General features: G+C 46.1%; 1 protein-coding gene across 2 annotated transcripts in view; it reads right to left on the reverse strand.

The window, feature by feature from the left end:
- CLASP1 (cytoplasmic linker associated protein 1) overlaps positions 1 to 24,537 on the reverse strand; it is a 1,312,099-nt gene that overhangs the window by 509,421 nt on the left and 778,141 nt on the right. For both annotated transcript variants that reach the window (XM_085647275.1, XM_085647274.1), the window contains 2 exons: positions 8,229 to 8,307; positions 2,036 to 2,179 (listed from right to left, as the gene is read on the reverse strand). In XM_085647275.1, coding sequence (XP_085503401.1) covers positions 2,036 to 2,179; positions 8,229 to 8,307 — 223 coding nt within the window. The remainder of the gene's footprint in view (positions 1 to 2,035; positions 2,180 to 8,228; positions 8,308 to 24,537) is intronic.

The following is a 24,537-nucleotide window of genomic DNA, read 5'->3' on the forward strand; positions in this document are numbered from 1 at the left end:
CAGGCACAATTTATAGTAATTCTGAAGTGTGATAGAAACAAAGTTTTTAATAAAACAAAAAATAAATCAAGACACTTTACTTAATGCACAAATGATAAATATTCACTAAAACCAGATTTCCACACATTTTCATTTGTGTGCAAGATAGTTACATCATTTAAACTGTATGTCTGTGCAAATTTAGTAAGAGACACAGTTGTTGGACGGAATGCTGGACAATGCAAACGTTCACCCCCAGTCACAAGGATCTGGGATTAGGCCATCATTCTTTTGCATAAAACACCACCCCAGTTTGGACCCAGGAAGAAGCAAATCAGTCTTGACCCTGTTCCTTGTGGGAACAGTCCAGCCCGAACTGCCAATCCAGGTCCTCCCTGGACCGGAAACAAATGCAAGAGAAATTATTGATGGACGGAATGCTGGACAATGCAAACATTCACCACCACTCACAAGAATCTGGGTTTAATCCATCATTCTTTTGCTCACCACACCAGCCCAGTTTGGACCCAGCCATATGCAAATCAGTCTTGACCCTGTTCCTTGTGGGAACAGTCCAGCCTGAACTGCCAAGCCAGGTCCCCCCTTGACCGGAAACAAGCATCCTAGGATGAGTTTCAGGGCATCACCCTTCATCAGCCAGGCTGGCTAGAATCCAGTGGTGTAGTGAGCACGGGACCCACGTCTGGGCATACCCTTCCCACTTAGGGCGACATATGCAAGAGAAACAATTGACGGACGGAATGCTAGACAATGCAAACATTCACCCCCAGTCACCAGGATCTGGGTTTAATCCATCATTCTTTTGCTCACCACACCACCCCAGTTTGGACCCAGCCATATGCAAATTTAGTAGCCATTTCAATGGAAAGTTTTATGTTTGTAAATGACAGTGCGCTATCACAAGATGCTTTAGTTACATATAAAAAAAATTGTCGGCCTCATGTTCATTAAAACTATGTGGGGTAGCGAAAAATGTGCTGTTCTTAAAAGTGGTTCTAAAAGGTTTGGGAAGCACTGCACTGCCTTCTCCGTAAATATTTCTAACACCTATATCTTTCCTTAATTATTTTGGTCACCTGCTTTTTAAAAGAACAATTATATCTCTCTTTCGCCATCATTTGCAAATCTCACTAAATACCATTTCAAATCACTAACCGCTACCTTCTTACCTAGCTACTAGAGTCATTTATTTTTTCTTCACTGCCTCCACCTTCCTACCTACAGCTACCCATTTCCATTATAAAAGCAACCAAGTCTATATTCAAACTAATTCTCCCTTTATTTTACAAATGCAAAAATTGCCCCATAACATGAATCCTGCTCACATTCTTTAACTACAGCAGACGTGGTCTTCTGTATTGTGAAAACAACATTGACTTTCTAATCTCAGTGACTGAACTGGAAGCAGATCTACCCTCAAAAGTTCATTTGTGATCTACGTGACAGGTTATTGGCGAATGACGTCTAAAGGCATCTTCTATAAGCAATATCAATAGGCCAAACTCTATATATTAAACCAAACAGCTCTCCTTTAACACAAATGTGCTACCAAAACACAAGACAATTAACAGAGGACGCAAAAAGGGTGACTGCATTGACAAATAAATGCAAAACTAGAAAATGTGCAATAGGATTTATATTATAGTATGACAAAAAACCCAGCACAGTGCAACTTTAGAAGCAGGTTCATCCCAACCAAGGTGCCTTTTGCTCCTTGGGGGCACCCTATAAAAATAGGTTTGCCACCTCAGCAAGTCACCATCAACATTGTTTCCAGTAATGGGAATTTGAGTAACAAACATATATTTTGGGTGCTGTTGTCATTATTTGCTTTAGTTCAACTAATTAGGAGAACATACCTGTTATATAAATGATTTGGAAGCAAAACCCTCAAGAATAGAGTGTTTGATGAAATGGAGTGAGGTGGTCCCACTATTTACAGCATTGAAACAGCAAGGATTCCAAAGACTTTTAAACATATAGACTTGCTCCCCCCAGAACCATTTGTAAAGGCAATCCACACATGGAACCTTACCTTTCTCACATCGGAGCTCTTTGGCTCTGTTGTCCACGTTATAATTTTAGAAACCGCTAATCTGGTCTCACTGGAACTCACAAAGTCCGTTGGATCCATCTGCCTGGCCAGAGACTCTATGTATTTCAGAATCGCAACTTTTACCTGAAAGATTCAAGTAGGGTAACCTCAAAAGGTGTATAGAGCAGCAGCAACTCTAATACTCAAGGAATAAGTTGTAAGGCAGGCATGCACGGGTTTCATCAGACAATAGCACCTACTTGTGGAGTTGGAATTTTTATTTTGAGTGAAACAACTAGAAAAGGATTAAAAATGCCATATTTTTGTCAACTAAATTACCTTATAGAGTTAGTATGCTCAACTAATGTGCTTTAATTTTGTCTCATTTCATTTTATCTGCAGGTCGAATAATGTTTAGAGAGGGAACCCATGTTACCTTTGGCTGATTTACCACTGTTAAAGGCAGGTCATGATTTCATAGAAAATGCTTATAACCAAAATAATTGCCAGCAAGGACTACCTTAGACATAAGGTCACCATTTTTTCAGCCTCCTGTAATACCTGAACCTCTAACAAACACATAGTTTCACTCTTGCTTTTACATCACCCTCAACAAACTGCATCGTATTTATCTCTATAATATTAACTGAGAAGCAACTCCATAGTGCATCAATGTTCAGGTAAAACATAGCTACCTCATATCCCCTTCCCCTGCATTTAATACACCATACTGTGACCCTTATAAGCCTTACAACAAACGTGTTGGCCTCTCAAAGTTCCTCTACCACGAGCAGTGCCTTTGTAGATTGAATGCTTTGCATTGCTGGATGCTGAAGGCTGGGGTGCCTACTCTTTTCTCCAAAATAACTGTACAGACACAACTATCTAGTATGAACTTTGATAGAGAAGGCAGCCTCATCAGTCTATCTTCATTTTCTATATCCTCTCACTCTAGCATTCATGGCTTGAAACGCAGAAATAAAAAAGTCCTCCACTGCATCCCAACCTTCTCCTCCATTCCATTACGATTCTATTCAATTCATCTTGTGACACCCCACCTCAAACAAAGGAACCTTGTGATATCACTGAGAGGCAAACAGATTTGGGATGCTCAAACAGTTGTAACAAGGCTAGCATGAAATGGACACAATGCTTCCTTATGCAATACCCAGAAGCAGGGACAATCCTGGAAATCTATGGCCACCTAAGAATAATCTAGCTGTAGAATCTACAGGACTCTGCCTTCACTTTTCCTCATTTTTGACAACAAATCAAAACCAGTAGCTGGGGTTATTTAAAATCACCAAGATTTTCATGAGCATATCAGTGACACTCGGTTTATGGAACCGGGAGATTAAGATATCAAATAGGATAGGAAGCGTTCTCATGTGTGGCTGGTGGAGCTCCAAGAGTGATGGCAGACAAACTAGCTGGTTAAGGAAGGGGCAAAAGAAGATGTTGGTCCTGGATGTACCTCTCCTAGATATTGTTCCTCTTGTCTGACAAGCCTCTTTGCGTATATTCTGCTGGAGAATAAGAGACCTTGGGAATCATGATGAACATTAAGATGTCTTTTAAACCTGAAATATCAGCATCAGCGAGTTCTTCCAATCTATGTTTGAAGTACCATAAATATGTGACAATACTTGTCGAAGAAACATTGCCAAGGTCCAGGACAGACAAACAGATGCGGGGAGCAGCTCTTAAGACCACAATGCCTCTCAATGGCCTACACTCTCTACCAGTACAAATCTGAATGGACCATATGCGTAAAGCACAATACAGTATGAACATTTTGCCCACATATCTGGTGCACAGTATCCTTAAATACATACGAGTCAGGATTCTGAGACATTGGGCCCAAAACTGACCAGCAACACTTAAACTTAGATTGAAATGATCTGACAGGACATTGCCTCACTCTTGTAGAAATTAACTTACTAAAAACAACTCACATTTCAGTGAAAAAACTGGGTCTTGCTTCATCAAAAAGGCATTCTCTTAATTGGCTGGAGGCTGTCTGAGAACACTCTGTGCACATTGTCCATGGCATGATCCTATGTTATGACACTACAGATGCTGTATATTACTAAGAGTCATGAGTCTAGTGATCACAACATAATAGCCCTTAGATAACGCTCTCTTGTTTTCACGGATTGATTATGCAAATCTATTGAGCTTTTTCCCATTCGTCATCTTCCAGCGACTTGAGGAATTCTGCTCAATATCTGAACATCTGCTCTCAAATTAGGGAAGATGGGTCACATGCACTGTCATGCTCATACAGAATTACAGAATCAACATACCCACAGCCCTGAGCTCGATTTGTGCTGAAGGCTGCTTTCATTTTTGCTGAATTCGGACTAGTGATAGGACACCTGCATACCTCTGAATGCAAAACAATTCTGCTCTTGAACTAGCTATATTCTGAAAAATGTGTTCCTTCTGCTGAGGAGCTACAGCCAGCACACAACATTCAGATGAACATATGGGAGAACATATTTCTATAACACTAGGATTATGCTAATTGTTCTAAATGCTTTAGGTACCGCTGGTGAATGGGCGGTAACCCTTTTCAATCTGGAAGAAAACACTAGCTCCATGGACTTGCACTCAAGAGAATACACTATAAATATTTTGGGGAATTTTTTTCTTTGCCTTCTAGAAACTCCGCAATTTGATCGGACCCACCTGAGTCTCTACTCTGAGTAATATTATACCTAGTATTTACCTGTGGGAAGTGGTCTTAAAACCCACGGCATTCTACCAAATATCTTTGCTTAGGTGGTTTTTATTGTGTTACAATATTAGCTTTTTATTTCTGGTATACCAGCCCACTGCAGTGCTCTGTCCGATTTCCCAGGCATTTTCTTTACCAAGAGTGTTTGACACTTGGTAACACCTATATTATTAGTTTATTTCTGGCGCTTCTGCCATTAGCTATCGAGTTCTTTATATTATAAACAATGAGATCTGTTATGTTTGCAAGGCTAAAAATATAGTCTTTCTCTTGCTGTAGTATTGCTCTGTGAGATCTTAAATCGGAGTCAATTCATGGTGGTGTCATGTGTCTCAGTTAGGCCCAGTGGGAAACACTGCCATTTTACCTGTTTTTCCTAATTTGCCTTCTTCCTCACACCTTGACTTTTGACACACATTTATGTGTATGACAGTGCAGGATTAGTTTCCATTAAACTACATTTGCTTAGAAATTCCACTTCGCAAGAACACTGTCACGACACCTTGAACATCCCGTAGAAGGTCTGAGCATACATTGTACAAATGTCATTGTTCATTGTTCGTCCATGCGGCGACCTAGCTATCTATAGAACATACTTAATGGCGGTCTGACTAAAGTCTCTGCTCCCAGCAAGGATGCTTTTTGTTATAAACAAACAAACATTTCCGGGTTTAGGCAGAGTAGCATTAGCTTGCATTGAGAGTTCACTGCACACTGAAATCTCAGCCCAGCTGCTTGCTGACCCCTCTACGATGAGGAATGTCCAACCTGTGACCAAGACGGGGACCTACATACTTTCCCTTAAGGTAAAGGGGGTTGGATCATCCAATAGGGCAAGTTTTGGCAGAACACCCACACACACCCTAGACACTTAGGTTAGGGAACGCTTAGTAGGGATACGCTATCTAGATATTGTTTTATATGCTCACATATATATATTGTTTAGCAACATGTGGAACTGTTCATTCTATTCACTGTCCTTATACTGCTAATTGTTCTTATCTGCTTCTGTCTATTAATCATTGCAGCACATGTATTCTATACAAGAATCATAATGGTTGAAAAAATATTGAAAATGCACCTATGTGTATTCTTTGTATAGTTCTCCGAGAGAGAGCACAAGTGACTGAGCGAAAGGGTTCTAGATCTGCTATGACAAATCCTGGGAGGGATCAGGGTTGTCATGTTCTGTGGTTGCCCAAGTCATTCGCTACCTGTCTAGGTTTAGGTGTGCTAATGCTGCCATTGTGAGCTAGCTGGCCTAGAGCACAACATATCCTGAGGGAGGTCATGGAATCAGTCTGGCACCATCTCAAAGTTCATGTTGCCCAACAAATACTCAGTTCCTACTGAAAAGTGGAAAGTACATGACAGTGAGAGAAGCTGGTGGTAAGGTATGCCCCTGATCTGGCTGCTCGAAAAAATCCTAAGACATATGACAAGTCTTGGTCAGCATTCTCCACTTTTAGCAATTAATTTAAATTGCTGCAACATTGTCTAGCCCTATTGTGATTCATTCACTTCTTTCCTTTGAGTGACACCCTGCTTATATTCCATTGACCCATGTGTTCTTTAAGTGGATTCTTTGGATCTGTGAGAAATCTATATGCTTTGAATGCTGTCATCAGCGAATACTTTTTTCACCGCTGTTGAAAGGCATTCTCCAGATGTATGGATGGATATAGGTCAGCATTGACTTTAAGAGGAATACTACTGAAAAAGTGTTACAGAATTCCAATATTTAAGCAGTTAGGATCATATGCTTTAACTCAAGCAGCAATCAATTAAATAGTTGATTGGTGATAACGAACAAGTTACTTACCTTCGGTAACGATGCATCTAAGATACATACATTAGTTATAGATTCCTTACCTCAGAATTACCCCCAGGCGTCACACTGGATCGAAGAATTTTTTTCTGTAGCATTACCCTTGTGCGTCTGTAGGTAGAGTCGGTCGACTCTGCATTCGTCGTCTGCGTCGTGTTTGCCAGGATGACGTTGGGGTGTCTACTTAGACACCGACCATGCACGCTGACATCAGTTCTGACACGACTTTCCACGCCAGAAGCATAGAGCCATGCAAGACACTGACCACTGGTACACAAAACTAGGGCCCTGGAAGGGAGTCCCTATTCCTAGAAGTCAGTTCGCAGAACGGGGAGGATGGGTGGGGCGGTAAGGAATCTATGACTAATGTACGTCTCTTACAGATACATCGTTACCGAAGGTAAGTAACTTGTTCATCTGAAAGAGACCATTAGTTACAGATTCCTTACCTTAGAATAGATACCCCAGCAATGCCAACCCCTGAGTTGGGTCTGCAAACCAAGTTCACACCAGAAAGTCCTGGAGAACAGAACGGCCAAAAAAGCAGTCTCTCCAGACTTGGCTATACAGGCAGCAATCTGTTATAAACGTGTGCAGGGATGCCACGTGGCTGCCTGGCATATGTCAAACAGCGGAACTCCACGTTCCAAAGCAGTAGAGGTTGAGTTTCCCTGGTAGAATGGGCACGCAGTCCAACTGGAGGTTCCTTTTTCGCCAAAGAATGGCAGATTTTGATGCACAGGACAACCCATCGAGAGATGGTGCGTTTGTGAACGGCCCAACCTTTCTTTGCGCCCACATAACCCATGAAGAGTCCACCCAGCAATCTTTAGCGCGGTCAAAGTAGAAGGACAGCTCATGTGCTGGGTCCAGAATATGGACTCTCTACTTCTCTTTGGAAGGGTGCAGAGGCAGGAAGACGGGGGGCAATGTGATGGTCTGACCTATGTAGAAAGAGGTAACCACTTTGGGCACAAAAGAGGGCCTTGTGCGAAGGACCACGTCCTGATGAACTGCAAGAAAAGGAGGCTTGAGCAAAGAGCCTGAAGCTCACTCACCCTGCATCATTGCCGCAATGTCATCCCGGCAATCACGACGACGGACGCGGAGTCGACCCATCCCACCTACCGACACGCAGGGGTAATACTATAGAAAAAAATTCTCAGGATCCAGTCCGACGCCTTGGAGTAATTCTAAGGTAAGGAATCTATAACTAATGGTCTCTTTCAGGTACTGGACTCATTATCTACTGGACAAGAGATCTTTCAACATTCTGGGGCAAAGCTGCACTTTAGTACTTGAGCTGATTCTCTCAATGAACCTTCATTGAATAAGTATAACGTTTAACTCTAAAGGCCTCATAAGGCTGTCTAAGCCTCGTCAAGCAGAGATGCACTTATTTGAGGCATTATTCAAATTATCACTGGCATTCTGTTTCTACCCACCCTCTATTGGATATATTGTAAAGTGGTGTTGAAAAGAAGCTCAGAAGTTGTCAACAGAAAGTAAATTAATAAACTATTGACTTTTCCCAACTGTACAATGTGCCTAAAAGGCACAATGCTTATAGCAAAATGCTGAATTTGCAATCAATATTTATACTTACAAAACCATTTGTGTCTTACCTTAAGGTTTGGGGTTTGTGTCTGGTCCACAATAAATCTCATCAAAATTGTAAACTGCTGATCAAATGGAAAGGAATCCCTGGAGAAAGGGGAACAAACTATTAATGATCTTTGTAGATAAGATGTTATTTATGCAAGTAGCAGCGGACATCATCAATACTTTCAAGGTAATTATTGCTGGTAAAATCCACTTTGCACAAGTTTCATTAGGCTATCAGTAAAGTCATGGACAAATTCTGCAATAGAACTCCCAGTTAACCCAAATTAATTGGTTCTTCCTAGAATGCAGAGGTGCACACTCAAAGTATGACGAACTGCAAAGGGTGTTCTATCATGTCTGATGTCAGGTAGCAAAGAACACCAATCATCCCCCTTGGCGGCCTAATGAGATGCTCTGGTGCAAGAGTACAAGGATTATGGGAAAGATGATGAACTGGCACCCTGAGCCCTTGCTCCTTCCTTTTAGTGTTTTTCCCTGAGAACCTCAGATGGCCACTGGTCTTCGAGCTTGAATTGTTGCTGTGCCCAAACTGGCCCCTTTAATTACCCATGAGTTATGCCTGTCACCCCTTAGGATTAGTAGTTAAAGCATCCCAGCTCGGTTTAGAATCACTCAGGAGGAAAGATGGAACGCAGCAATTGAGTCTGGACAACATCACCCTTTCGTTGCCCGCACTTCAAGATGTGGAAATTGAGGAGGGAAGGAAAACGAGAAGGGTATTTCTTTTTTTTTTTTTTAAATTACGTTTCTTAAACGTTTGTCAACACCTATTTCAAAGCATGGACAGTTTGCATTGCATGTGGGGCCTAGATCTCTCATGACTGACTGTGGCTAATAGAGGGCCCCCAGCAACACCAATCATATCGAACTGGTCTCAATATGCAACAATAATGCTTTGACCCCGATAATGTTGAACATTAACCTGGTGTGATCAATAAATTATCGCCTTATACCAATTTTATATACTGGCACTGTACTTCTTAAATCTAAGCCAATACACCCAATGAAACTTTCTAAAAAACATCCTTCCTGGCAGCCTCACTATGGTGATGGAGGTATCAGCAGCAACCAAAAATACAATACAAGCAGAACAATAGTGCAGAATGTGTAGCCTGCGAGATAGCAGCAGTGAAACAGGAGCAGAGGATCTCTGCTGTCTTCTCACCTGATCTAGAGTGGATTGAAGAGGTACATTTCTTCTACAGGAGGGCAGAAGTTGGTTAAGAAGGAGTAAAAAGACCAGGTCAAAAGGCATCTCTCACCCCCTCCTACAAAATAAACAGGCAACAGCCAATGCGCGTGGTCATTCTGCTGCACCCCACTGTATGAAGGACAATAGGCCTGCCTGTTACTATTTTTTCATGATAGCAACTCTGCATCATGCTGTATATGCCCGGTAAGGAGTGTTCAATCAAGTAATTTTACTAGATAGCAAACAACATCGTATGGAATAAACGCTACATTTGTTAGGACCATGTGAAGTAAAACCCAGCACATATCTTGCTGCCCATACCAATTCTATCTTGCTAGTAATACAATATGAGAACTGCTTTCACAGCTGAAACAAGTATGTTAGAAGAAATGTGTAAGAAAAGTGGGAGGTGATGGTATTTGTAGAAAAAGTGTTACTGGCCAGATGAAGTGATACTTCTTGGACAATTCCTCGTATAAAATTAGCAATCCAGTAGAAGACTTCAGTTCCACAGAGAAGGACTTTGGCCACAGTACAATGGGTTAGAGTGAAGTCTGCTTCAGTTCTCCTGTCTGCATAACCTGAAAGTGCTGAGAAGCATGTTAAACTGCCATCATTATGCAGAATCGGTGTCAAACTTCTGCTATCCAGTTTCAGAAGTGCTCTGAAGAAGCTTACAGCCAAACAGCTTGATGAACCTCATTCAAACTTCATATGTGCCCAATGCCTGGCCTGACATGTGAAAGAAGAGCCGGTCCATTCCCAGACACTCATATCCTGGCCACAGAATACTTGTGTAGAGTAGGTGGACCCAAGATAATACTCAAATGAGGGTGGCACAAGTTCTTTGAATTTCAAGTTCTGCCAGTCAAAATGTTAAGTTTGGCTTTGACTGGCTGATTTAGAGCCCTACTTGAAACTTAGTGTCAGGTCTGTAGCACTGTGGAATTAGGGGTCTCCCCAGGCCATTGTTAGACTCCTATAATTATTTGCAAAAGCCAACCACATCTGCCATTCCCCCTCGTGATGGAGTCATCGTACCCCAAAAAGAAAACTGGCATGCTTCCCATTCACTTTTAAACAAATAAATCTCATATATGTGTTCTAACTGTTGTGTTAACTTTTTCTGTTTTCCCCATATCTCCTCTTTCCTATCTCCTGGTGGCACACACAGACCTACAGAACTGATAAAGCCACAGTACACAAGCTCGGTCACCCTTAGGATCATGAAACTTAAGTACAAATTATCTGGAACTTCAGCAAAGCAGTCAGTCATCAAAGAACAAGTTACTTACCTTCGGTAACAATGTATCTGTAAGAAACATTAGTTAGTTAGATTCCTCACCTTAGAATATCCCCAGGCGTCAGTCTGGATCCGGAAAGATTTTTCGTCACCAATACCCCTTGCGTGTCGCTAGGCGTCATCTGCGGCTCCGCGTCCGTCGTCGGCGTCGTGCGCCGGAATGATGTTGTCGGAGTACTTAGACGCCGCCCTCGCACTCTGACGTCAGTTCTTGTACATAGCTTTCCGCGCCTGGAACGCAGAGCCATGCAAGAGACAGACACTGGTGCCACAAAATCTAGGGCCCTGAAAAGGATAGCCTTAACCCTAGATGCCAGTTCGCAGAACGGGGAGGCTGGGTGGGTCGGTGAGGAATCTAACTAACTAATGTTTCTTACAGATACATCATTACCGAAGGTAAGTAACTTGTTCATCTGAAAGAAACACGTTAGTTAGATTCCTCACCTTAGAATAGATACGCCAGCAATACCAACCCCGGTGGTGGGTCTGCGAACCAAGATCACACCAGAAAGTCCTGGAGAACAGAACGGCCAAAGAAGCCGTCTCTCCGGACTTGGCTGTCCAGGCAATAGTGCTTGGCAAACGCGTGCAGTGAAGCCCACGTCGCCGCCTGACAGATGTTCCGCAAGGGAACTCCCCGGCCCAGGGCAGTAGTAGCCACTGTGGCGCGGGTGGAATGGGCCCTCAACCCAACAGGAGGGTCCTTTTTTGCCAAGGAGTAACAAATTTTAATACACAACACGACCCACCGCGAGATGGTCCGTTTGTGTACCGCTTTCCCCTTCTTAGCTCCTACGTATCCAACAAAAAGTTGGTCGTCCACCCGGAACGGTTTGGTGCGGTCCAAATAAAAGGACAGCGCCCGTTTTGGGTCCAGACGGTGGAGCCTCTCTTCCTCTTTTGAAGGATGCGGAGGCGGAAAGAAGGTGGACAACGTGACAGTTTGCCCGAGGTGAAATGGGGTCACCACTTTCGGTAGAAAAGAAGGACGAGGCCGGAGGACAACCTTGTCCGGATGAACAGAAAGAAAGGGAGGTTTAGATGACAGAGCCTGGAGCTCACTCACCCGTCTAGCCGAGGTGATAGCTACCAGGAAAGCAGTTTTCAGGGTCAGAAGACGAATGGGACAATTATGAAGAGGCTCAAAAGGAGCGCACATCAGAAAGGTCAGAACAAGATTCAAGTCCCACTGGGGCATTACGAAGGGGACAGGAGGAAACATGTGAGTAATGCCTTTGAGAAAACGGGAAACAACAGGGGACTTGAAAAGAGAGGGCTGATCAGGAAGCCGTAAGAAGGCAGAGATTGGAGCAAGATAACCTTTCAAGGTGCCCAGAGCAGAGCCCTGCTGGGCCAAAGAAAGAAGAAAGAGTAGAACCTCGGAAAGAGGGGCGGAAAGGGGATCCACAGCCTTTGCTGTGCACCATGCCACAAATTTGTTCCACCGGCAGGCCTATACCGTCTTTGTGGAGGGACGCCTGGCTGCCAGAATGACATCACAGACTTCAGGAGGCAAGACAAATGGCATCAACTACCGCAGCTCAATCTCCACGCATGGAGGTGGAGGCTGGACAGGTTCGGGTGGAGGACCGTCCCCTGCTGCTGCGACAGAAGGTCCTCCTGAAGAGGCAGTCGTATCGGAGGATCGATTGACATACTGAGTAGCTCGGGATACCAGAACCTTAGTGCCCAATCCGGAGCAACTAAGATAACTTGGGCCCGGTCGCGCCTGATCTTCAGCACTCTGGGCAGAAGTGGTATAGGCGGAAAGGCGTACAACAGACCGCAACTCCACTCGTGACGAAAAACGTCTCCGAGCGAGTGCTGCCTTGGAAATTCCAACGCGCAGAACTGCTGACATTGCGCGTTCTCTTCGGTGGCGAATAGATCTAACCAAGGCTCTCCCCACTGCAGAAAGAGACCTTGCGCCACGTCCGAGTTCAGACGCCATTCGTGAGCCATCATGCACCGGCGGCTGAGTTTGTCTGCTCTGGTGTTCAGAGAGCCCGCCAGATGTTTAACCACCAGGGTGATGCCCTGGTGTTCCAGCCAGGTCCAGAGGCGCAGAGCCTCCTGACAAAGGGTCCACGACCCCACCCTGCCCTGTTTGTTGCAATACCACATGGCGGTGCTGTTGTCCGTGAACACCTGCACAACACTTCCCCGGACAGAGGGAAGGAAGGCTTTCAGTGCAAGCCGGATCGCTCTCAGCTCCAAAAGGTTGATATGGAGTTGAGTCTCCGCCGGAGACCAGAATCCTCTGATCTCAGCCTCTCCCATGTGGCCCCCCCATCCCAGGAGGGACACGTCCGTCACTACTATGTGCTCCGGTTGGGGTAGGGAGAGGCATCTGCCGCTGACCCAATCGCGGTCCGTGAGCCACCACTGCAACTGTTTCGCAGTGCCCTCTGAGATCAAGACATGGTCGGTAGGTTGCCTCGATGCTGGGCCCACTGAAACTTCAGGTCCCACTGCAGAGCCCGCATTCGCCACCTGGCGTAATGCACCAACAGGATGCAGGAGGCCATCAGCCCCAGAAGCCGCAGCACCAACCTGACCAAAACCCTGGATAGAGGCCGAAAGATGGGAATCAGAGCCTGAATATCCCGGACCCGCTGTTCCGGAGGATAAGCCCGGAACTGCGCCGAATCGAGAACCGCTCCGATGAAGAGGAGCTTCTGGGAGGGACTCAGGTGTGACTTCGGCACGTTGATGGAGAACCCCAGCAAATGCAGGAGGTCGGCCGTAGTCTGGAGGTGGGAGACTACTTGCTGGGGCGAGCCCGCCTTCAACAGCCAGTCGTCGAGATAGGGGAAGACTGGAACCCCCGATCTGCGCAGATGAGCTGCGACCACCGCCATCACTTTCGTGAACACCCAAGGGGCACTGGTGAGGCCGAAGGGGAGCACGGTGAACTGAAAGTGCTCCTGACCCACCGTGAACCGCAGGTAACGCCAGTGGGCCGGCAGGACGGGGATATGAAAATAGGCGTCCTGCAAGTCCAACGCTACCATCCAGTCTCCAGGGTCGAGGGCAGCCAGAACCTGAGCTAAAGTTAGCATCTTGAACCGTTCCTTTCGGAGGAAGGTGTTGACGCTCCTGAGGTTCAAGATAGGGCGAAGGCCCCCTTTGCCCTTCTTGGGAACCAGAAAGTAGTGGGAATAGCAACCACGGCCTACTTCTGGACCAGGAACGCGCTTGACGGCCTCTTTGGCCAAGAGGGCCGTAACTTCCTCCCGCAGAAGATTCAAGTGATCCTCCGATATACGGTGGCACTGCGGTGGCATGGCTGGAGGGGTCGTCTCGAAGGGGAGGGAGTAGCCCCTTTGGACGATTTGCAGCACCCACCTGTCCGAAGTGATGGAGTGCCAGTGGAGCAGGTGATGGCGAACTCTGCCGCCCACTGGCGTGGAATGGGCCTGAAAGCTCGGACTAGGAAGGCTTTGATGCGGATGCTGCCGGGGTGGATGTGGACTGACCGGCACGTTGTCCTCTAGAACCGCCACGGCGGAACCCAAGTCCGCAACCGCGTGCAGGATGGTTCTGCGGCCGGTGGCTAGGCGGACGTGAGGAGGCGCCTCTTCCTTGGCCACGAAAGGGGCGAAAGGCGGAAGTGTGCGGCAGTGGGGCCGAGAGACCCAAGGACGTGGCCGTAGCCCGGGAGTCCTTAAAACCAGCCAGCGCACTATCCACCTTCTCACCAAAAAGGCGAGCGCCATCAAAGGGCATATCCATAAGGGTACTCTGGACATGCCCCCGAAAAAGACGTGGACCTCAGCCAGGCGTGGCGCTGGAGCGCCACCGTGGTGGAAATCGCCCTACCCAGCGAGTCTGTGGTGTCAAGTCCACACCGTATGGCATGTCGCGCTGCATCTCGCCCGTCAGCAAGTGCCTGGGAGAGACGTGTCCGGGCCTCCACCGGACACAGTGGCAGCACGTCCTCCACCGTATCCCACAGAGAGTGGGAGAAACGGTCCAAGAGATAAGCGGTGTTCAAAGACCGCAGGCCCAAACTCAGGGAAGAGAACAGTATCTTTCCGAACTGTTCCAGCCTCTTGGATTCCCGATCCGGAGGAGCGGACGGGAAGGAAGATTGGGAAGTGGAGGCCTGGATAACCAGGCTCTCGGGGGTGGGGTGTTGGGACAGGAAACTGGGGTCGCCCGGAGCAGGGCGGTGGCGCCGGGCCACGTTCCGATCCACAGGAGGAACTGTGGGGGGCTTGGACCAAGTGCCCTGCAGAACGTCGACGAGGGCCTCATTGAACTGCAGCAGAGGCTCAGTGGAGCTTGCTGATGGTTGAAGCACCTCTGTGAGGATATTAGTCCTCACGGCCACAGCAGGCACCTCGAGCCCCAGGGCTTCGGCCGCATTGCGCAGCACCACAGAAAAAGCTGCACCTTCCTCTGAAGCCACAGTCGGAGGAGAGATGAAGCCAGCGTCCGGCGAAGTGTCCAGACCACTGGCATCCCCCAGTTCGTCTGCCCAGTCCTGTGCAAGTTGACCCTGGAGGGGCATAGGATCCTCAGACCCCTCCCAGTCGCCCCCGTCATCCGATTCCTGATAAACAGGAGGAACAATCGGAGCCGGACGGTAGATGAAACGTTCATCCATCGGCGTCGGGTCCGGACAGGGACTAAACCGGAGAATGGCGTCGTCCGGAGACGGCGCCGGAGGTGGAACCGGTGTCGGCGCCAGCGGAGGAGGCGTCGTGAGGTCGACCGGCGCCAACAGAGATTCAGGGCTGGATCGCTCGGGGATCTGCGGCGTCGGGACCGAAGTAGTTGACGGTGCCAGGGACGGAGCCGCCGGCACGTGAGGTCGCCCAGTCGAGCCCGCGGTGCCCGAAGGCGCGCCGGCAGGCGTCGACGGTGGAGCCAGGCCCCTCATGGCCGAGAGGAAGGCACTGACCTCCGCCGGAGTCGCGTCAGTACCAAGGACCGGCGGGTATGGAGACGGACGCGGCTCCTGTGGCTCCGGCGGAGCCGCGGGGGTGGGACCACCCTGACCCTAGGCCGAGTCACGCGACCGGCGAGGGGAGTCCGAAGAGCGGTGTCGCCTCTTGGACTTCTTGGATCGCTTCGACTTACCCGAAGACTTCGAGCCCGACGAGCGATGATGATGACTGCGGCTCCGCGACCGGTCCTTGGACCTCCTCCTGGACCAAGCCGAAGCTTGAGAAACTTACGGGACCGCTCCCGCCTAGCCTTCGAGGTCAAGGCCTGACAGTCGGGGCACGACTACGCGTCGTGGTCGGCCCCCAGGCAGTAACCGTCACCGACATCAGACCAAAAAGAGTCAAAAAGTTTTAGTCAAAAATTGACTAAGGGGTAAGCTCTTGCCGGATCGGCGCTGTCTGGCGCGGAAAAAAGAAGAACTGACGTCAGCGCGCGAGGGCGGCGTCTAAGTACACCAACGACGTCATTCCGGCGCACGACGCCGACGACGGACGCGGAGCCGCAGGCGAAGCCTAGCGATGCGCAAGGGGTATTGCTGACGAAAAATCTTTACGGATCCAGCCTGACGCCTGGGGATATTCTAAGGTGAGGAATCTAACTAACGTGTTTCTTTCAGATTTAAGAGATTACCAATACTAGAACACAACTTAAGCTTAAATACACAAAGGTGCCCTTAAAGAATACAGTGGTTCAACTGAGGTCACTACTGTGAACATTTCTGTGAGAGGGTTTCCATTTTGAACTGTCACAAATACTTCTCCAACTCTCAACAACAGACTCAGCTCTAATCAGAATTAGGGGCTCCTATATAACTGGACATAAGTTCCTGACAATACCTAGAAATAACAATCACGAGATTCAAACACTTTAACGGTTTAGAAAAGAAAATCTTCCATTCACACTGACAAGTCTGAAAAATTATGGGTAATCTTAAAAGAAATAAGCCTCAGCTCCTCGTTTCTGTCTGAGGATGAAGATGTTTTGATAACAGCTTGTGCATTTGCACGATATGGTGCCTGTGACCCAGAATGCGATACCCGTGATCAATAATCTGACCTAAGGAACAGGCTTTACACCACTGGCTCCCATATACCTAAAAGACAACCTTGGATCCAGCTAGCGCTGACAGTAATTCTTATTTTCACTAGAATTTTGCTGGTTTTAGATTTTTTTTTATAAGTTAGGGTAAGGCAGAATGAGCTAGTACTTATATGGGTTTTCTTCCTTTTCTCTCTAGTCTACTTTTTTTCCCTCTGCTTTAGAATTCTATATTTATGCTCTCCAGTGATATAAATCGTAAGCTTTTCAGAAAATATGAGTCAACCCTTACACCTAATTTAATCCACGCTCAATACATTAAAATGTTTAATCAGGTAATTGCTCAAGATCTAGTTATTTGAAACGTTTAAGTTACTAGTTATTTAATTTCTTTACATTTCCTACCAATGGAAAGGAGTGTCTGTGTGCATATGCATAAAAACAGTGATTCACAGTAGCAGAAATGGTAATGCATAAGGAAGGCACTGAGATACACCAACTGAAAAAGAAAAGGAATGAATGATGCAAAGCTACACAATGGGGAGAAAGCAAGAGGCTGCAAAGTCTATCCAGGGCTACTATCCTCTGGCAGCTCTTTCCCTCAGTAATCCAAGATGGCCCTCTGCTTAGTTAAGTGCCTCTAAAGAAATAAAAGTTCACAATATATTTAGAAAAAAAGTGACTCGCTTGGGGAATGAAAGGGCGAAAGGAACTACTTAAGGGAATGAAAATCCCCCGGGAGGCTGCACTCTGGCCCAAAACATACCTCCGAAGAGGCAAAACTTGTGTGCAGAAAGAGAGGACATTGAGGACTGAGCTTTCCTAGAGATGGAATCCTGCTGAGAATGGACGGAAGAATCATAATTACTCGACTGGGCTGCGGGACAATAATAATCTTTTTCGCACCTGAGCAACCAAGGCTCCCAGGGTATCACACACTTCGCAAACAATACCATTTAAAGAGGTTTTGGTGTTGACAAGGAATGCCCTATTTCCATTCAATCGTAGCAGTGATTCTGCAACCTGTGATTGAAGTTATTGCTTAGGCTTTGTCCTGGAGCCTGTTGTAAGATCACTGATCATACAGTCACAAAACCCGCTGAATATTTTGTGAACCTAGAAGCAAGTGGTGAGATTTGGCTCTGTTTTGTTTAAAGCGCTCCAAGAAATTGATTACTTTTTCTCACCAAAAAGCCTATCCCAATGAAAAGGCACATCAATATGTCTAGTCTGAAAGTATCCGGAACAGCCAGATCATCTAACCCAGACATGGTGCTAAAAGACCATTCCTGGCTGAGATATCAAGTAGCCAATCAACAGTATCATGTCTGCAAGGCAAAGCTTGCTAAAATGCATTAATCCCATTAATTAAATAGGTGCTGCCTGGTGTTCAGAGAAATGGGGGTCATCCTGGCAGAGGAAATCTGTGCCGCCCAACTTTATGTGATAGAATGTTCACTCACCAACTTGGAGACTGTCGGAAAAGGTCTATGCTTTAGTGTCTCATGCCTCTCGATAACCAGTGCAGAAGAAAGCTCATCTTTGGCCAGAAGGATAGTGTTGGCAAAGGCGAAAACTGTTGTGGGGGCTCAGGGACCCCCACAAAGAGATTAGATGTTCGTTCAATTGTGTGAAGTTTAAAGTTCTTGACAACAATCGAGAAAAGGGCCATGTCCACCAAAGCTGGAACACAGGTATAGGAAAATCGCATTCCTAGATGTACACCCTGTGACCATTTTGAGAGATGACCATAACGAAAAATTCAGGCCCGCTCAAATAAAATGTATATTTGTTTCCAAGTCATTGTCATCATTTCTAAAAGAGTATGTTGCTCAATCTTCAATAGCTATACGTTGCAAAATAACAACAACAAAAAATAACAGCCTCAGAATTCACCCAAAAGGGTATTTAAAGATCCCAAATTGCTCTGCAGCCAGAGGTCTCTGTTTGATTGCTCATCAGACGAGATGTTTGCCTCTTTAAATGAAAGGTCAGTGAGCGGGTGTGGCCAGCAGCAGAGCAGGCAATGCTGCATGTGCTGCAACTCATAAACCATGCCTAGCCCCACACAATCAAATGTGGCACTCAGGGAGCTATCCCATTATATGTGGCGTGAGGAGGAGGGAAACAATCCTGGTTATATTTTTTTCTTTCATTTCACAAAATGACTGCAAGCGTTCTAGGGTTTGTTAGGCGACAATGTCCTCAATAACACCACAGGACTGAAAGCACAAGTGCAATCTTTTCTACTTCCTATAAATGTTACATTAAATTATTCTCCTCACACTCAGAGACAGTGTGTCTTGGTGTCAACTTCCTTGTCAAATCCTAGACTGCACAAGCATAGGGAATATGGGCATCGACAGCAGACATCAACCTTACACAGTCAGCACAGGACTTAAAACAAGATGACTGTTAGTAGGAAAATGAGACTCATCAAAAATCACAGATAAAACAGACCCCGCTTTTAAGGCGGACAGACACGGGCTAGGGGTAGAAGGTATGATGTCAGCGCTGTATAACGAGAAACGACCCCCCACATTGATTGGGCCCACAAAACACACAATCACCTTGTGGCACAGGGCGCATGCAAAACTGGGGTGGAAGGGAATCATAACTCAACTTACTCCATTGTGGGATACCAAACGGATGGGACGGCTAGGGAATAGTAAGGGGTTTGTCCAGTGGGACGCAATCGGCATATCCACGGTGGGCGACATGTGGCGTAAGGGGGAGATAATCACGTTTGAACGTCTTAGGGAACAATACGAGTTAACGCCCTCGGAAACGTTTCGATACCTGCAGGTACAACATGCATTACGAGCGGCCTTGCCAGCGGGCACCGAAGTCCCGGAGGCCACCCCCTAGGAGGATAGATTACTCACAGATATGCAAAGGCGCACCACTTCCCTCACCTACAAAAAAATTGGTCAACAACTTGCCGGACCCTATGAAGGTACTCTGGGGAAAATGGTCTTGAGGTGTTGGGGAACTCGATGACACCGAGTGGCGGGAAGCAACGGCATCTCCACGGGAGGTGGGGATACCCTCAAGGCTTTGGCTGGTGCAGCTCAAATTTCTGCACCGTACTTACTATACCAGGCTAACCTTCTGCAGGATGGGGAAAGCTTTGCACCCGTACTGCTTGAGGTGCTGTGGGGAGGAGGGGGTCATTATACCATACACTGTGGCAGTGTCCGAAAATAGCTGAATATTGGGTCAAAGTAATGAGGACAATGTCGCAAGTAGAAGAAGTGTCATTGGTACCGGAGCCCAAGTGATGTTTGTTGAATGAGTGGGAGCCTAACGATCTTACGCACCCAGCACAGGAATGGTTTACTTTGGGAATAATGATTGCAAAGCGCAACATCGCACAAAAGTGGGGCTCGGAGGAGATACCGACACTCAAGGCTTGGTGTAAAGATATGCCATGGTGACGGAAAAAGCAGTATACATTAACCGAGGTTGTCCACGAAAATGGAATAAAGTGTGGGGAGCGTGGAATAAATTCCGGGGATACATATGTGAACCTCCCAGGGTACAGTTGGATGGGGCATCAGAGGAAGAGAGTGATGGGGAAATGTGAGATCCATAGGGGCGGTATTGTCAATGGTTATGGTCTAAATAACGGCAGTAGGCAAAGTGTTGTAGTAATGTCAATCGCCAGAATGCACTTGTTATGCAAATTGTTGAAAAGTGAATGTGCCTTGCGAATTGTATTAATAAAAAGGTCTTTTAAAAAAAAAAAAATCACAGATAAAAGTGGGAAAACAAGGAGAACTCAGAAGAGCTCTAGACTCAGGTATTTGAGGCTTGCAGAAACAAGGAACTGACATCACAGATGAAGGTGTGGTGCCTTATAGTTCCACATAGGAAATTAACGGTGAATGATTTTGAATCTAAGTGGATGTCAGAGAGTTATATATAGATGAGGAGTCTGTGGGAATAATTCTCTCCTAGAAATCTTTCTTATTCCCAATGCCATTTCACCCCCAAATAATCACTATGTAATAAAAGTAGAACTTTCACAAAAAACAGCATTAATACTTACCATTGCTGCCAAAAGGTATGCCCTTCGCCTTCTACTGAAGCATTGTTTCTGCATAGGTTAATCCTACAATAACATTCCATTCGGCCTGCTACATCACACCATAAATCCAATCGCGAAATGAAAGCAATGACTTAAGTGTACACTGCTTGTATTGTTCCGAGGTAACTTGAACTTTAAAGTACACATCAAGAACAGCCAAGAGAGTAATCCTTAATCGCATTAAAACAGCAATAACCTGCATGTTCCCGTAAAACACTAGAAGCAACTTTTAAATCTCGCAAATAGTTAAACGCTGAGTTTACTCCGTATTTCCATTGAAAATATTACAAAGAACAATACTATCATTATTAAGATGTTTAAAGACGCGGATCGTCATCCTTAGGAAGGTCACCAAGGGCAATGCACTTAAAATGAAATATTTTTTCATTTATATGTATAGAAGAAAAACACACGTACTGAAAAACAAACTGTTGTGGTGTGGAAGGTGGCATATAACAATAAGATTAACAAAGGTCAACACAAGGAGAATTCGAATGCTCAGCAGGTAAACAATCTAGTACCATAATTCAAAATCGAAGTAATCAAACATATAGGCATTCTAAATCATGTGCTTAAATTAACAGTGACACAAATTTTAAATGTAGATAAAAGGCAAGGTATACACAAACAGATCTAACAAGCATTGGCAAACCGAATAGGTCTAGATTATAAACTCTTCTGTCAAAAGATTAATATCGCTGTACAGACATTTCAGTCCCTCCCGCCCCCCACACCTCTCCAAAGAGACTAGGAGTAGTCAATCAAATGGTCACCCCACTTCAACATTCATATACATACTACATGCTTTGTTTCTTATGAGAGTTTGGCATAATTAGCAAATTGAATCTACCTGAAGACAATTCCCTAGGTGGGGCTTTTCAGTGAGAAGCCACCAGGCCCACCACAGACAATACAGACTGGATCACCAAGTATTCCATAATTGCGCTGATGTGACTGCAAGCTTACATTTTTTAGGGGCATACTTAGTTCCTAACTGAATGCATTTGTGCTAGCACACTCAAACAAAGGAGACAAAGAAAGGAGAAGCATAAATGCTAGAAATTATCTTCCAGAGAAGAAGTAGTCACATTACCGGTTAATGCAGTAAACCTGTACTCCAATTTTCTTGTCATACATTGTTTGTAGGTCACTTTCAACAAGCTCATCACTCAAATATAATCAAATGCAACTAGCATATACAATTTCCTAGAATGGATAATGTAAGCAGAACTTTATAAACCAACACAAACCAAAAAATATCTTTAAACATTAGGCCAGGGTGGGGTTAGTGTCTAGTCAAAGTTATAGAGGGCACATTATTTGGACTTCACCATTAAACATGCCTCTTGGACAGTGGGAACATAGTCTTTAGTCAATAGGGCAAAAAGGCCTGTGAGACCCAAACCAGCGCACTAAGTACACCCCTATAGCATGGGATCCTAAGGGTACAAAGGCAGAGCAGTCTACTCAGAATTCAACCAAACACAGAATAATGTTTAATAAATAGGTGTCCACCCAGTGGTTTTAGCTTACAATAAGAACAATTACTTTATTCTGATAAAACAGATGCATAATAGACAGCATAACAATAGGGCTAATCGCTAAATCAGTATTTACAAGAGTTTGGCAGGATTTGCTCTAGAGTGGAATTGTAAATACAGGGAGTCCTGTCATCTGGCTTGGTCAGTGTGGTCTACCATTTGTCAGCTGGCTGGGAATGGCTACCAGGAACATCAATTATCTAGGTGTTATGTCATCTTAAATTCATGGCAGGGTACACTACCAGCTATACTCTGTTGTAGTAGACTTCACCTCGTAACCACTCTCACCAGTGCTTCATCCAGGGTGCACACTTATTTGTGACGGACCCTTGGCTCCTGTGCCTCTGCTGCACTCCTCAGCCAATTCACAGTGAGGTCTTCAAAGAGCTGTGAGCAGATGTGGTCAGAGGTCAAAGTTCAATGTCTCCAAGACACAATCAACTTCCATCCTACACAAATGGAGAGCCCTCTGCCCCAGACTGCTTTCAAATGAAGGCTCCAACGGTACATGAAATGGGTACCAAAGGGAGACTACAGTTTCCACTTGGATCACAAGCTCATGTAGCTTTAGTACATGGTGGTGGAGAAGAGCCAAGAGTTACGGTGCTAGGGAACACCTCCCAGTGCTGTGCTTCACATTCATGGTATTTCATGCAGGGAAAAACACCAATCATAGTTTAGTTGTAAATGTGCTGTGTGTTTTATTGAACTAGAAGAACAAGTTACTTACCTTCGGTAACGATGTATCTGTAAGAAACATTAGTTAGTTAGATTCCTCACCTTAGAATATCCCCAGGCGTCAGACTGGATCCGGAAGATTTTTCGTCAGCAATACCCCCTGCGCGTCGCTAGGCGTCGTCTGCGGCTCCGCGTCCGTCGTCGGCATCGTGCGCCGGAATGACGTCGGAGTACTTAGACGCCGCCCTCGCGCGCTGACGTCAGTTCTTGTACATAGCTTTCCGCGCCAGGAACGCAGAGCCATGCAAAGACCGACACTGGTGCCAAAAATAAAATCATGGGGCCTGAAAAGGACAACCTTAACCCTAGATGTCAGTTCGCAGAACGGGGAGGATGGGCGGGTCGGTGAGGAATCTAACTAACTAATGTTTCTTCGTAGGTAAGTAACTTGTTCATCTGAAAGAAACACGTTAGTTAGATTCCTCACCTTAGAATAGATACCCAAGCAATACCATCCCCGGTGGTGGGTCTGCGAACCAAGATCACACCAGAAAGTCCTGGAGGACAGAACGGCCAAAGAAGCCATCCCTCCGGACTTGGCTGTCAAGGCAATAATGCCTGGCAAACGTGTGTAACAAAGCCCACGTCGCCGCCTGACAGATGTCCTGCAAAGGGACACCCCGTCCCAAAGCAGTAGTAGCCGCTGTGGCCCGAGTAGAATGGGCGCGCAGCCCAACAGGAGGGTCCTTTTTTGCCAAGGAATAACAAATTTTGATGCACAAAACGACCCACCGAGAGATGGTCCGTTTGTGCACAGCTTTCCCCTTCTTAGCACCCACGTATCCAACAAAAAGTTGGTCGTCCACCCGGAACTGCTTTGTGCGGTCCAGATAAAAGGAGCGGTACAAAAGGGTGTGGTGATGGACGGAGCATCAGAACCAATCAAACACTCGCACCCAGTCAACAGATCTGGGTTTGATCCATCACCGTTCTTAAGCCCACTCTGCCACCCCAGTTCAGACATGGCCATATGCAAATCAGTCTGACCCTGTGCCTCATGGGAACAGTCCAGCCCGAACTGCCAAGCCATGCCTTCCCTGGACCGGAAACAAGCTTCCTAGGACCGGTTTCTGGCATTTCAGCCGTCTTCAGCCAGGCTTGCTTGAATCCAGTGGCAAAGTGAGCAAGGGACTCACGTCTGAACATACTAGCAGGGTATGCTCAGACGTGAGTCCCTTGCTCACTTTGCCACTGGATTCAAGCAAGCCTGGCTGAAGACGGCTGAAATGCCAGAAACCGGTCCTAGGAAGCTTGATTCTGGTCCAGGGAAGGCGTGGCTTGGCAGTTCGGGCTGGACTGTTCCCATGAGGCACAGGGTCAGACTGATTTGCATATGGCCATGTCTGAACTGGGGTGGCAGAGTGGGCTAAAGAATGGTGATGGATCAAACCCAGATCTGTTGACTGGGTGTGAGTGTTTGATTGGTTCTGATGCTCCGTCCATCACCACC

This window comes from Triturus cristatus, chromosome 3_2, assembly GCF_964204655.1.
Source record: "Triturus cristatus chromosome 3_2, aTriCri1.1, whole genome shotgun sequence".
NCBI lineage: Eukaryota > Metazoa > Chordata > Amphibia > Caudata > Salamandridae > Triturus > Triturus cristatus.